Below are 14,146 nucleotides of genomic sequence, written 5' to 3'. Positions count from 1 at the left end.
GTTCATTACTTAGAGTTTTTTTTGTTGTTGAGAAATTCTAGGATTGCATTAATAATTCAACCATAAAAGCCACTATACAATAACGGAGCGGTTTAACATCAAAATTAAGACAATCTGGTGTGCTTACACTAATGATCACGTAGGATCGAAGAAACTCTGGCATAGGCATCCCAACTAAGATTGCAAACTTAGAATAAAAAAAAGAAGATAAAGCTGGAAAAAACCAAGGCTTAACAATAGAAATAAAACTCTCACAAATGAGGGATAAAAAACTCTCACAAAGGAGAGATGAAAGCTCTCACAAAAGGAGAGGTGAAAACTACACAAAGAACCCAAAGAGTTTCTGTGACTTATTCTGAACATAAAGAAACCGCAAAAAGGATAGTAGTGGAGATTAGACGCCGAAAAGCATGTGGAGATCTGACTTCAAGATGCAGCCGCCTGTGATGGTTAGAGGAAAATCATAACAAAACAAAGACAAATAGGGAAAACATTTTGTCTCTGAAAATTAAGGAAGAAGAGAATAGGGGGAGAGGGGAGTGGGGAGGAAGAACAGTGGCTTCTTCCCTTCTCAAAATGAAAACGGCTCTAGGAGGGTCTTTTGGGAGAGAGGGGGTTAGGGTTTTCATTACTTAGAGTTTATGGTTTAGCGTTTAGCTCCTCTATTTTGAATCATAAACTCTAAAATGACACCACTATTACACCCTAAAGTAATGAATACTAAATTATATGTCATAAATCTTTTGAATCATACTAAATCCTATACTAATAAATCCCAATAACTCCTAATAAACCTTATAAACAATTTAAAAGCCTATTGTAATTGTGCCCAAGAGTGGTACTAAATGGAAGAAGTTGGGTGCTACTAAGGAATTGGACTCTTTCTTGAGGTTTTCAATTTTAGTTTTCTGTTTTTTAAATTTAAACTACAAGGGGGTTATTGTTTCCCATACATATTACTAAGGTGTCATGGGGATTTGAACTTGAGACCACTGATTTGTGTGTCAAGGCCTTTTTCACTATATTGCAATTTTAGTATTCTTTGTTATACCAAGAAATTGGCTAGAAGGCATGTCAATACAAATTCCATTAAACAAGTTTGGTATGCATTCTATGCAGGGCCGGTCTTGAGATTTTGAGGGCCTTGTGCAAAACTTAAATGGGAGCTTTCACATCATCTCATATGAAAATATTTATGATAAATTTTTTTTTCATGACTTAATAAAATAAGATAATTTTTTTAATAACTAAAATTCATCATCGATTAGCATTCAATGGTAATCATAAATCAAATTCACAAAAATTTAATGTTTCAATTTGAGAAAAAGGAAGAGGAAAAAGAAGACAATAACATTTTTTGTTTTTTTTTTGAGTGGGTGAAAACATACACTACAAATTTTTTTGGTTGATTGGAGAAAGCTTGTACATATTGCTTTCCTCTTCTTTGGCGTGTTTTTCATTTTTTTTTTCTTGTTAACAAAAAGAGAAGAAATGTAGATACAACTACTAAATGACACAATACTAACTCAAATCAGACTTGCCTACTAAAATCAACGCGTTGATTTCCAACTCAACCAAAGAGTCGCTTGTGTTATTGTCATGCACATTCAAGTATATATAATACCTATAATATATATATATATATATATATATATGGGTACTGATTTTCTCACTTCCCTTTTATTTACTTACACTCCATTTTTTTAAATAGTATGTTTTCACTCCTCTTTTGTTCACTTACACTCCCTTTTATCTTATAGTAAAAAGTATTAAAAAAACAAAAGGGAGTGGGAAAATCACCATCTATATATATAAGGCCAAAAGTCACTTTTGGTCCCTGTAGTTTGACACTTCAATCATTTTTGATCATGTAGTTTCAATTTCGTCAATTTTGCCATTGTTATTTGTAGCAATTCAAGGACATGTTAGTATTCTTGTCAATTTCTTTATCGATGCAAGATACAATTTCATCAACCCAAAACCCTTGAGCGTAAAAGCTTGTTTGAAATTCTCCTCATTTCATATTAGGGCTCGAAATTCAACCACTAATCCCAATTTTTGAAGAACCCTATACCCAAATGACCAATTTCAAGCCTTAATATGAAATGATGGGAGTTTCAGACGAGGTTTTATGCTCAAGGATTTTGGGTTGACGAAATTGCCTTTTGCACCTTCAAAGAAATTGACAAGAATACGAACTTATCATTGAATTGCTATAAATATGAAACTACAATGTCAAAAGTAACGGAATTGAAACTACAAAGTCAAAATTGGTTGAAGTGTCAAATTACAGGGATCAAAATTGACTTTTAGCATATATATAATATACGCATCAAAAAATTTCGAACTCTTAAAAATCAGGAGCCCTGTACGATGACACCACTTGCACACCCTCATGCTGTCCCTTATTCTATACTATCTCTTGGCTACTCTCATTTTCTTTTTATTCATCATAAGAATATATGTGACATTTTGTTCACGATCAATGAAAAGAAAATATTCAATATTTTTATTTTCTTATATAGGCGACAAACTTCGGGCGGCGGCAGGGCCCCAACAACCAGCATGTAGTTTAATATATAAATGTAATAATTATATTATAATATATTAATATAACGATAATTAGTAATTTGAAAATCAACATTTTGGTTTCCCGTTTAATGATTTGTTTAATAATCCTTTATAGTATTTAAAAAAAATACAAATTTATAAATAAACCCAATCCTAGACATGTATTTATAAAAAAACCCAAGCACTATTTAAACATAGAAACACACCCAAAATCAACCCCAAAGTCAACTTTTTGGGTGTGTTTATAAATGAGTTTTGAGTGTGTGTAATGATGGGTTTTGGGTGTGTTTATAAAGTGTTTTGGGTGTTGGGTTTTTTTATAATTTCAACCTCCATTTTGGGTGTTTTAGTGAAACTCCCAAAAAAAAAACTGTTAGCGATGAGTTTTAATTGTAAATTATCATTAGGTGGCTCAAATATATATATATATATTTAAATATTTTCGTTCAAGACTTATATTTAGAAGGTCATATTGTTATTTTGGCACGTCGCCTCTAAAATCACAAAACACCCTTGATGTTCTTAATCACTTGAGTTATAAGTCATTTACCCAAAAAAACAAAAAAGTTTAATTATTAAGAACTCCATTCATAATTTCATAAAGGGGAAATTATACATTGCACCCTTCTAGCTCTCCCACACACATCCCACATTGCACATACATAACCGTTGCTAGGTCTAAGAAGGGAAGTCAATTAAAAGCGTGGAGACATTAACAACAACATTAATATGTTGCAGGCATCAGGCTTGCCTTGTCCAACATTTTGATTGATTTTGATTTGCAGAATCAAGTTTCAAAATCCAAAAAATAAAAGAAAAAAAAAATCCTGAAATTCGAATTCTCACCTCCTTTTCCTTCCCTCACTCTGTCACTCACACTCACACTCACACAGTTGAATATACTAAGAGGTGATTAGAGAATTACTTCGATTACACGCCAACTAATTAAACGTGTAAATCTTCATAATATTCGAGTTAGTACAAGCATGATTACATGTGTTTCTTCTTTAATGAAGGGCTTAAACTTCAATTTTACAGCAAAGAGATATCAAAATCAAGATCCGGGCAGGGGTACGGGGCAAAGAGCATATATAGCTTCCTACCCGCATTTTCCCTATTTCCTTGTTCTCTTTTATTGAAAAGAAAAAAGCAAAGTAACTTGCATAGAGATATCATGTCTCCATCTTTTCAAGTATGGGACATTATGTGAAGTAAAGGTTAACTTTCGACAAAACTAAACCATTTTAAATTGCAAACATGGAATTTACTCTTCTTGGATAGTAGCAGGTGGTGTAAATTCACAGTAGTGAACCAAAAGTTTCATTCAAGGGCGTTCAGAATTACAGATGCACTGTATATTTATGAACACAATAGAATCTTTAAGCTACAATGTAATGAGGAATTCTTGTTTAGACCTCTTATCATTTATTGGAATTTCGAGAAAATAGAAAACATGTTTTAAATTTATGGTTTATGGTGGATCCCGCACTTTGTGTGTGAGATTCTAACGCTAATAGTGAAAGAGAAATAGATAATTTAATTTAAGAAACTCACCGATTCCAATTACTCTTTTGGTTTGAAATCTTATTTGAACTTTAGTGATATGTTTTTGTAATGAAGCATGCTTGTGTTGACTAGTTACAATGCATCAAACGATCACAAAAATGTGCGTTCATTGTTTTCCATGAGTCTCACATCTTCCATGACAGAATCCAACAATAATATTCGTGTCAAAGCTGTTTACGTATAAGGCGTGAGACTTGCCGTGACCAATGAGCCAATCTGCCAATTTCTATTTGGCTGCATCCTTAAGGATCTCGTTTAACTTTAGGTTCTCTCTAATACTCTCTGTTTTTCTTGCCAGCTCAACGAGTGCTTCTTGGAAGGTAAAAAGATAAGAATATATAAGAAATCGCCAAACCACGACATTCAGCCTAGCTTGCATGTACCACAGAAATTAAGGGCAAGAATATCATTCTCTTAAAAAAAAAAAAAAAATTATAAATTACTTTAGTTTGATTTTTCAAATGCAATATCAAAATAGTTATTATAATATTTAAATTTAATTAATGATTTTTATCTAAAATAAATAAATGCTGCAAAAAAAAAAAAAAAAAAAAACCATTCAAAGATCTAAAACAATAATTAAAAGAAAACAAATAAAATTCTAATATTTTTAAAGAGAGGCGTCGGACTCACGTGTTCTATTTAGCAAGCGTGCTATTTAGCGAACCACTGTCATGCTCATTGTATTAGACGAGCGAGTGAGGCGTTTTTTTCTTCTTTCACTATTGGACTATACAATCTTATTTATGTTAGTCCCGTCTCTTACTAAACAAGGATTTCGAGTGCTATTTAACCCAGTCTAGTCCAGTCCAAGGGAGACTTTGGAAAAGACCAAAGGAAAAAGAATTTTTTTTAAAAGAAGCCAAAATGGACAAAATTGCCCTTATTTATTTTTGAATTTCCTAAGGAATCCTTTACATTTGCATGTCTTTGGTTTGAAAATTGAGAGATTTTTTTGTCTTTTTTAAAAAAGTTTTGACTTTTTCCAAAAATGAAAATCTTTTAGTGGCTAAAACCTAAATTTACTAAATAAAATTAAGTCTAATTAACTTTGGCCATTGAACAAAAACAAACCATAACTAATTAGCAATTGACTGATGAGAGAGGTAAGCGAGCCCCATGCGTTAGTAACACTTTTATAACCTTAAATGCAGGGGCGGAACCACACTAAGGGCTACAGTGTGTAGCAGGTGGTTTTTTAAGAAAAAAATATAAAACTTATATATATTTAACTTATTTTCAGTATTAGCCCAGTAAGTGGTGTACAGATTACCTTATTTCCATTTTCAACATTTAAGTAAATGTCTTTGTCATTTTACTTTTATTTATTTTTATATTACTCCATTTACTTAAGTTTACAATATAAATAAGGAAGTACCCCCCATTTGGATTCAAATAAAAATACTAGAAAATCAAATTCCCACTAAATCAAAATATGAAAAATCTGTTTTAGTGCAAAATACGATTTAGGCTAAAAATAATGGCTCATTAAGTCAATATATACTTCATACTAAAATCCCATAAAATCAAGTTTTCTTATTTGATGTGTAAGGAATAAAAGCCGCCAAAAATTATCTTAAGAAAATGATTATTTTGAAAACCCATTTTTCATACTTAGTCAATATTTTTACATAAAATAACTTTTCATCTATAATATAAATACATGAAAGAACCTAAGATCAATCTAGGTAAAAAAATCTTAGATGTTCAATCCACTATGGTGTTAAATCTTATTTGGTTTATGTTAAAACTTATTGAAAATTAGTTTATGGAGCTATGAACTAGCTTTGTTTATATGATTTAATGTTTACTTTTATTTCTAGAAAGACTATAGAAATTGTAAGTACCAAAAAAAATAATCACTAAATTTTAAAGCTAATAACTTTAACTAGCCCACCCGTTGAAAAATCTCTGATTCCGCCCTTGCTTAAATGTAAGTCCCATGGAGGTTTAATGAGTAAACGGTTGGAAAATCTGTGACATGATATGATTACAATAGAAGCTTAGCTCGTAGGCTCGCAAGATGTGTGGTTGAAAAAAAACCCCTACTGTACCCCAGCTCCTTACTAGCTGAGCCACCCAGTGTAACTTAAAATTATAGAGTTCAAGTAAATTTGCTATTGAGTGGAATTTCTTGTTCCAACCACACAAAAGCAACGGAATAGGCTATAGATAGCTAGCTAGCTAGCTTTTTTTTTATTTGGGTCAGAAGCTAGCTAGCTAGCAAAAGGAAAATAATAATAACGAAACACGACCATCCATTAGGTCTTTTGTGGTTGACAACCATTATATATAAAAGAGTAATGGATTTCTGGTGATGATGAAATATAAATGTACATATATATATATTTCTTTGTAGTAAAAAGGTGCAACAAATGTAGTAATTGGACCCTGCTGCCATGGCCACCCATAACAGGCTAGATTCCTAAGATCCTTTAATCATATGTATGGCTCATAACTAGATCACACTATCTTTTGACATTCTCAATAAGGCATGGTTTTCTTCCTTTCCACGAAATAGATATTCTTACTTTTGTAAATTATAGTTTGATACATGCAAAAATAATTAATCAAAAACACAAAAATAAAAATCCCTACACACATGTCAAACTGTGATTGGCAAGAAAGTAGAAGTTCCTACTTTCAAAGCAAGTATTTTCCTTCTCAAAATACAAAACCCAAAAGGTCAAAAAAAAGGAAAAAAAGAAAAAAAGAAAAAAAAAGACTATTGGCAATCAAGGAAACGTAGCTATCCAGCATACCACCAATAGTTTGTGGCTGACAATCGAAAAAAGCAATCCCTCAACATGAACATGGTACCCTACAACCCACTGCCCATGACCTCACATTTGTTTCAATGCTTGGCGTCATGGAAAGTTAGGAACAGCACAATTTGAAACCAGTCCCACTTTCTTCAATTTTTCCCAATGCCATACGATATTTGATCATATGCAAAATTTCAACTCTTTAAGAATATCATAAATTGTGGTCCTATATCAGAGTCTGATGAAATTCATTATATTTATGATGGATGCTGAAATGAGTTGGGATTATGTAAGGTTTGATTTTCTTCCATTGAAACAAAAAAATAAATAAATAAAAGAAACTGTTTAGACTAGACTAGTTTAAAGCTTCAGAAGTAAAAAGAGTTCGTTCTCCCTAATTGCATGGAGTAAAATCCATAGCTTGAATTCATTGAAGACCCCAAAAAGTATATTTGAAAATATACCTTTTGGGAAATGCATATCATTTTCATATACAACTTACAACAATGAAAAATCAAAATTAAGAGAGGCTGCTGCTCACTGATACTTAAGAAAGCACGGTGAAAGGTTTACTAATATGTGGTAATAATATGTACAGAAAACTCAGGTGGGGGTCCCAACAAGAACTTCATCTATTAATACAAACACAAGCAGCTTCTTTACACACAAAAAAGAATACAAACAGCTTCATGAAGGTATTCAAGTTGCAGTAACCATGTAGAGCTTCACTATATGCTGGTTCGAAGATCATACAGCATACAGCCTTACAATCTGGTCAATCTTGCCCCGACAGACAGGGCAACCCCATTTCTTAGCTTTAATCTCACCCAAACAAGACATGCATCCAGCCATATGCCCACATGGGATGCAAGCTCCTTCAACCGGAGCATCCAAACAAATCACACATGAAGAAGAATCACTTCCACCCTTCTTTTCATTAAGTTTAGCAGGTATACCTTCAACACTTGGGGAGGATGGCATATCAATAGGACTGAAATCAATTGACGGATAGTGAATAGGCTCCTCATCTGCAACCGGTGGAGCTGATGGGATTATATCAGAAGTAGGAGCAGTTTGGATGGAAGAGATATCCTGGATTTCCGTTTTCTGGCTACTTTCATTCCCTGGCCGCTCACTGCTACTACTTGCATTTGGAGCAGCAGCTGCACCACTATAGCTGCCAGTATTCATGGAGGATTTGCCCCAACCATTATCACTGCTGGATGCACTTGCTTCATTGGTCAGGTGTGCATCAGGAAAGGACGGTCCCTCCTGCAAAGCAGACTCAATGGAGGCCTTGATAGCCATGGCTAACTCAAAATCTTCTGCAGGTGGTGGTGCAGTTGCTGGAACTGGGGGCTGGTTGCTAGCCAAAAATGCAGGACGCGCCTGAAAAATTCCACAAATTTAAATTATGATAGCCTCCCAATCATCATGCCACAGATAAAATACTGACCTAAAAATTTAGTGAATCACTAGTCTGCAAGATAAAATTTACAGGGTTTCTATTTCGAGTTTTAAGAGAAAATGATTGCAGAGCTTGTAAATAAGCACTCTTTTCCACATTTTCTATCTGCAGCCCTTTGATAGAGTGCTTATTTACAAACACTATTATCATTTTTACAAAAGAATCAATTTTTTGGGAAAACTAATGATTTTAGTACTTCAAAAGTACTTTCATGGTTCTATCCACAAATTCGTCACATTTAACTATCGAGGCGATTGCCCTAGACATAGGCAGAAAAAGATAAGATCTGTGCAGATGAGATTTACCTGTGGAATTCCTTTGCATGCATTGCAAAACCACTGAAGTTGTTTCTTATCATTTTCATCTGCAGATGCAAGTTTGATGCGTGTTTCTGCAAAGAAGGCATGCTGAGTTTGAATAGGATATTAACAAAAGAAACCTAAAACTCATGGGGAACTTCCTTTTCTTCCTAGCTAGAAGGCAAGCCTATTATAGATAGGAGGCTGGAGAAAGGCATGAGTACATTACTGCAGCACTTAATTTGGAAGATATTGGAAGATGTCCAATATCTTCTGTTAAAGAGCTTCTTCAATCACTTTCATCATTTACATTGATTGGAAGTAATGAACAAACAATGTACTTACGCCTAACTTTTTGATGCCTACACCTAGCCTCTTGGGAGATGTAAATGCTTCTTCTCCGCCTCCTGCCTCTTGGGACTAAGCACGGACATAGAATTCAATTAAAAAAGGGCTACGAAATGAATGTGACATCAACTCCCAGATTTATAGCCTATAGAATTAAGGTTTAAAATTAGTCCTAAAGAATATTTTTGGAATCAAGGAATTACTTGTGGAGCTATCTTGAATTACAACAGAAGGATCAGAATGGTGTAACTTCGGTTCTTCCAAATTGACTTTCCACAACGCAACAACTGTCCGTGGTCGGGCGTCCTGCTTATCCCAAAAGAGTTCAATATAAGAATACTACCAAACTAAGAGATCAATTAACTTATCGTCAAAATATAAAACAATGCAGAACATAGAAATAAAGTGCACCCTGAATACATCAATCTAGAGTAGAGAAAGGTAGATAATTGATTTTGGACAACTAATTCTATTAAAGTGTTCGGGTAATAGGAAATGAGCCAACAGCGTAAATCAAGCTTGCATGCATGCAGAGAGACAAGCTAGCCTTTCAAAAGCTTCTCAACCAAGAATGGCAGTAGAGAGCTGAGATAAGAGTTGAGTGGGAATGTACTTCGATGGAACTTGAGTAAAGAGTATAGTAGGAGGTATTCGGATGAATATACAGTTCAAGTTAGGGAGTACCTATTGAGCAGAAACTACTTGAACTAGTTTGCTTTCTCTGAAAGTGAAATTGAGTTCACATACTTAACTTCTTGGCATTATTATTTTATTTTTATCATTCCCATCATTATTTGTCCTGACTAGGAGTTTTAGACCCCCACAACTGGCAATAAACAAGGATTCAACTTTAATCCTAACAAGAAATATTAGCTCAAAATTTAAAAATTAAGAGGTTTCCGGCAATGAAGGGTAAAGGACATCCCAGTTCAGTGGTGAGGCTACCAACTCACCAACTTCCTAGGGCAAGTAACATCATTATTTGTTATGAGTTATACAAAAAGCAATATTAAATGGTGAAGTCATTTTATTTCAAGTATTAATTAGGACATAGCATTCCAAGTGCATAAACTTTAAATGATTGAGAAAACTATCACGATGTGACAGTGCTATAAATTAATGCCTAATACATCTTCAATCCTAAAAAGAGGCCTGAGCTCGTCAATTAAAATGATGGCGATAATAAAGATTTAAGAACGTCTCCTATAAAAAAAAAAAAAAAGTAGTAGTATTCATAGAAATTATCCAATTTCAAAAATTAGCCATCAGATTTAACTCATCCAGACATTCATGTAGGTTTTGAATTAATCAAGTGCTATTTCTTTTAACAAAATAAACTCAATTTAGTGTCCAGGATATCTGCAAGAAACCATTCAATGTAGCCTACATTAGGAACGACTTGAATGCAATGTATTAGTAGAGGCACAAAATGTAGAAAGAAGTAAAATCATACATAATGCCTAATCCACCTAAGAATAGCCGAGTATACTTAGTATTACCTGCATACTAGAATATATGGCAAGTTCCAACTTGAAAGGCTTGGTAGGTTTGCGGGAACCACTTGGCAAAACAACAACCCAGCTGCAAAATATGAAGGCAATAGTAGGCACGCATATTAAGTGATCTTTCAGACAATTACTCAATAAAGATACAAAAATAGATAAAACAAATGAGAGCTATGTAAACTTCTCCAAAGCAGGTCAAAGCAATCTGCCTATATTGCTTAGACATCTTGCTGCATAGAGCATGAATAGAAAACTAAAACGACTAAATATAAATACTTCAAGATGAAATCACTTGTTGTACATAATACTCACACTTTTCTTGAAACCAACTGAGGAGCAAGTACTTCAAGAAATCCAGGACCATAAAACTCCCGCAACCAACCAGAGAATAAGCAAATATGCCTCTACAAACATTGGGAAAGAAAAGAAAAACGAAAGAAAGCAAGAGATGAAGAGTGCAGAATCATCTTTAAAAGAAGAAAATGAAAAACACATTGTTGGAACGTAAAAAATATGCATATACTGACATTGCAAACTAATGTTTGAATATACCTCAATCGCACGGACAACATTGGTGTGCCCTTTTGCCCTAGCAACGTCAAGAGGAGTTTGACAGTCATCATTCATGATTAACACATTTGCTGAAAAAAAATTGAACAGATTATATATTAATGCAATAAAGACAGCAGGAAAAGAAACTGCAATTTTTTTTTTCTAAAATCATAAGTCATAAACTCCTTTCTGAATAAGACTTTGCAGAGATGAACTGATGACAGAATTGCAGACCTCCATGTGAAAGAAGTAAATTAAGAATATCTTCTAGCCCTTTTTTAGCTGCATGATGCAGAGGAGTCCCAGCATTGCGACCTAAAGCGCATTGAAAAGAGGAAAATATAAATAATAAAAAAAACGTCGAAGCAAGTTAAAGATCAAGGTGCATGAGTATATAATAGCATTTCTCAAGAATACTGGGAATTACAAGATGAGTTTCTTATATGTTTGGTAAAACACAATAAGCAGCAAATATTACGCAAAGTTTCTAGGGAGGAGAGAGAGATCAGAAGAAATAAATGTATATTGTACTGGAAATTTTTTTAGTACAACGGTAGGACTTAAGATCCATTGTGCTATTGCCATTATGATTGTAGTATACATGTGAATCCAACATGAGTTCCCCATAATCACATAATATTTGGAGGGAGGATTCGGACTTAGAATCTGCATTTTAGAGGAAAGGTTTGCCTACTAACTATGGCCTGGTCCTGCTCTAGATGACGACTGCAGTTGGTACAGTTCCTCAATATCTATGACCACAAAATGCAAATTTTTTGTTAATTTTCAATAACCATTCTTTCTTCTCCCTATACAATTACATAAAATTCAACATGATCGACCCAACTAAGAAATTATCAAATTGCAATTAATTTATTAACAAGAGTGATAGTGATAGGAAAAAAAAAAACAAAACAAAATACAGAAGCTCTAAACTCAGAAGTGAAACATACCGGGGCGATAGGCGTTGACGTTTGCGCCAAGTTCAATCAAGCTTTTCGCAACATTATAAAGCCCGGGATTCATACATGCCAAGATCAATGGAGTTTTCCCCTCTCTATCAATCCACTGACCACCAAAATAACCAAAATCATCAATAATTCAACAAAAACTACCCAAAAAATCCAAAATTTACAACAATTTTCACTACCAATAAACACATCATGATTACAATTTTAACAATAATCGAAATTAACCTCCATTTTAATTACCTCAAGGCCTGCGCCTTCTCTGCAAAGGGATTTGATCCCTTCGATGTTTCCATAGCTAACTTGCTGATAGAGCAGTTCGTCTTTGGATTGCTGTAGCCCCATCGAAATCCCACCAGGAACCGAAAAAACCTTGCGGGTTTTGGAAGCAAAACTTGAGGGGCGAGGGCTTTAAATCCAGAAAAACTAGAAACTAAATTTTTTTCCAGGAAAATCAGATCGGATTCCCTGGAAAATGGAATGGAAAGTGTTGTGCTTTCTACGGAACTTGTTCCAAATGGAAATAAATATAAATAATTCCTCACAAATAATGAAACAAGTGGGTGATGAAAATTAATTCAATTCGTTTCCTTAGCAACGAAGATATTTTTTATAGCGAAAATATTGGCAAATTAGTAACGGAGAGTTTAAGAGTCAAACTCTTTATTTTACTTTATAACATATGAAGGTCCTCACAAAATACTTTTCTACAACAAGTCATGTGTGTATTATTGGGCACAATTTTTTAAAATATGCTGAAAATTTTGGTAATTATGTAATATTTTAATATTATTTATTTAAATTTTTTAGTGTATATTTGTTTTATTTAATAATATGTGAAAATACGTGGTTTCAACCTGTTTTATTGAAAATTAGAGGAAAAAAAGAAGGGAGTTTAACTAAAACACCCAAAATGGGGGTTGAAATTATAAAAAAAATCCAAGCACTATTTAAACATATAAACACACCCAAAACCCATCATTATACACACTCAAAACCCATTTATAAACACACCCAAAAAGTTGACTTTGGAGTTGATTTTGGGTGTGTTTCTATGTTTAAATAGTGCTTGGGTTTTTTTATAAATACATGTCTAGGAATAAATTTGTAAAAAAAAAATTACATTTGTTATACATGAAGAACATGTATAATTTGTGAATTGTCTGTTTGATTTAAATAATATGTATTTTATCATATTTTTATGATGTGTATGAAAAACAAAAATATTTAAAAAAAATACATACATATGTTAAGGTGATTGCTTTTTGAACTTGTGTCTGCACACAACACTTTTTTATACGTGTCATGTTAAGGTGATTGTTGGTGGAATATGGTGGAATTGAATGTTGGGAGAGAGGTTTTACACAAATATTTATTCGGGGTGTTTGGGAGTTTTGAATCTCTGCACACAAGGATGGAGGTGCAAGAACTCGACTAACGGAGTTATAACCCCACTGACAAGAAATGATTTAGACAGGAAATAGGTGGTATAAATATGGTGAAATGATATTGCCAACCACCTTAAATCTAATAATTTTAATAAAGTCAAACATGCTCTATTGAATTCAAACCGTGTTGTGATAATTGAGAAATAAGTGACGTTTATAACTTTAGTCTCACCAATGCATATGAATATTGAGGTCGACACTTTGGTTGGCCTTGCCTGACGTAGATAGATAACATTAGTTGGATTGGAGACGTAGTTGGGTAAGAAATCGGATGGCCTTCCTCAAACTAACAAAATGCCAAAAGAAAAAAGAAAAACAGAGGGAAAAAAGCTCACATCTCTCACCAAAATCATAACTCTGAACCAGTACCTGTCCTGTCCACACCAAACTCATAACTCATGGTTTCCAAAAGAGGCATTTAGATTTTAGAAAGTGAAATTGGGAAAAAGCAAAGGAATTTGTAGTAAGATACATCTTCAGATAAAATTGGTCTAAGATATATAAAGCATATGAAGGTGCTGCTGCTAACTATGTAGAGGCAAGGCAACTAGTGGTTTTTCCAGTTTTTCAATCTAATGTTACTTAGGTGAATATGATTTCTTATTATTTATTTTTACCACCCAAATTGATAGCAGCACCTCTAGTAGTCAACAGGT

At 33.6% G+C, this 14,146-nt stretch overlaps 1 protein-coding gene across 2 annotated transcripts; it reads right to left on the bottom strand.

Moving 5' to 3' along the window:
• Window positions 1-7,290: 7,290 nt before the first annotated feature.
• Window positions 7,291-12,765, bottom strand: LOC103324086 (putative E3 ubiquitin-protein ligase XBAT35). Of its 2 annotated transcripts, XM_008226123.2 has the most exons (10): window positions 12,286-12,765; window positions 12,028-12,142; window positions 11,309-11,389; window positions 11,075-11,163; window positions 10,835-10,926; window positions 10,517-10,598; window positions 9,221-9,323; window positions 9,015-9,089; window positions 8,676-8,761; window positions 7,291-8,291 (listed from the first exon to the last, which is right to left on the bottom strand). In XM_008226123.2, the coding sequence occupies exons 1-10, from the start codon at window positions 12,385-12,387 to the stop codon at window positions 7,650-7,652; spliced, it is 1,467 nt and encodes a 488-aa protein (XP_008224345.2). In that variant the 5' UTR covers window positions 12,388-12,765; the 3' UTR covers window positions 7,291-7,649. The 2 variants fall into 2 exon arrangements, with proteins under 2 accessions (XP_008224345.2, XP_008224346.2); XM_008226124.2 differs by lacking the exon at window positions 9,015-9,089.
• Between the last annotated feature and the right edge of the window lie 1,381 nt (window positions 12,766-14,146).

This window comes from Prunus mume, linkage group LG2 (genome assembly GCF_029339155.1).
Source record: "Prunus mume cultivar Tortuosa linkage group LG2, ASM2933915v1, whole genome shotgun sequence".
Lineage (NCBI taxonomy): Eukaryota > Viridiplantae > Streptophyta > Magnoliopsida > Rosales > Rosaceae > Prunus > Prunus mume.
Note: the sequence above shows the minus strand (reverse complement) of the source record. Positions and strands in the feature narration are given on the sequence as shown.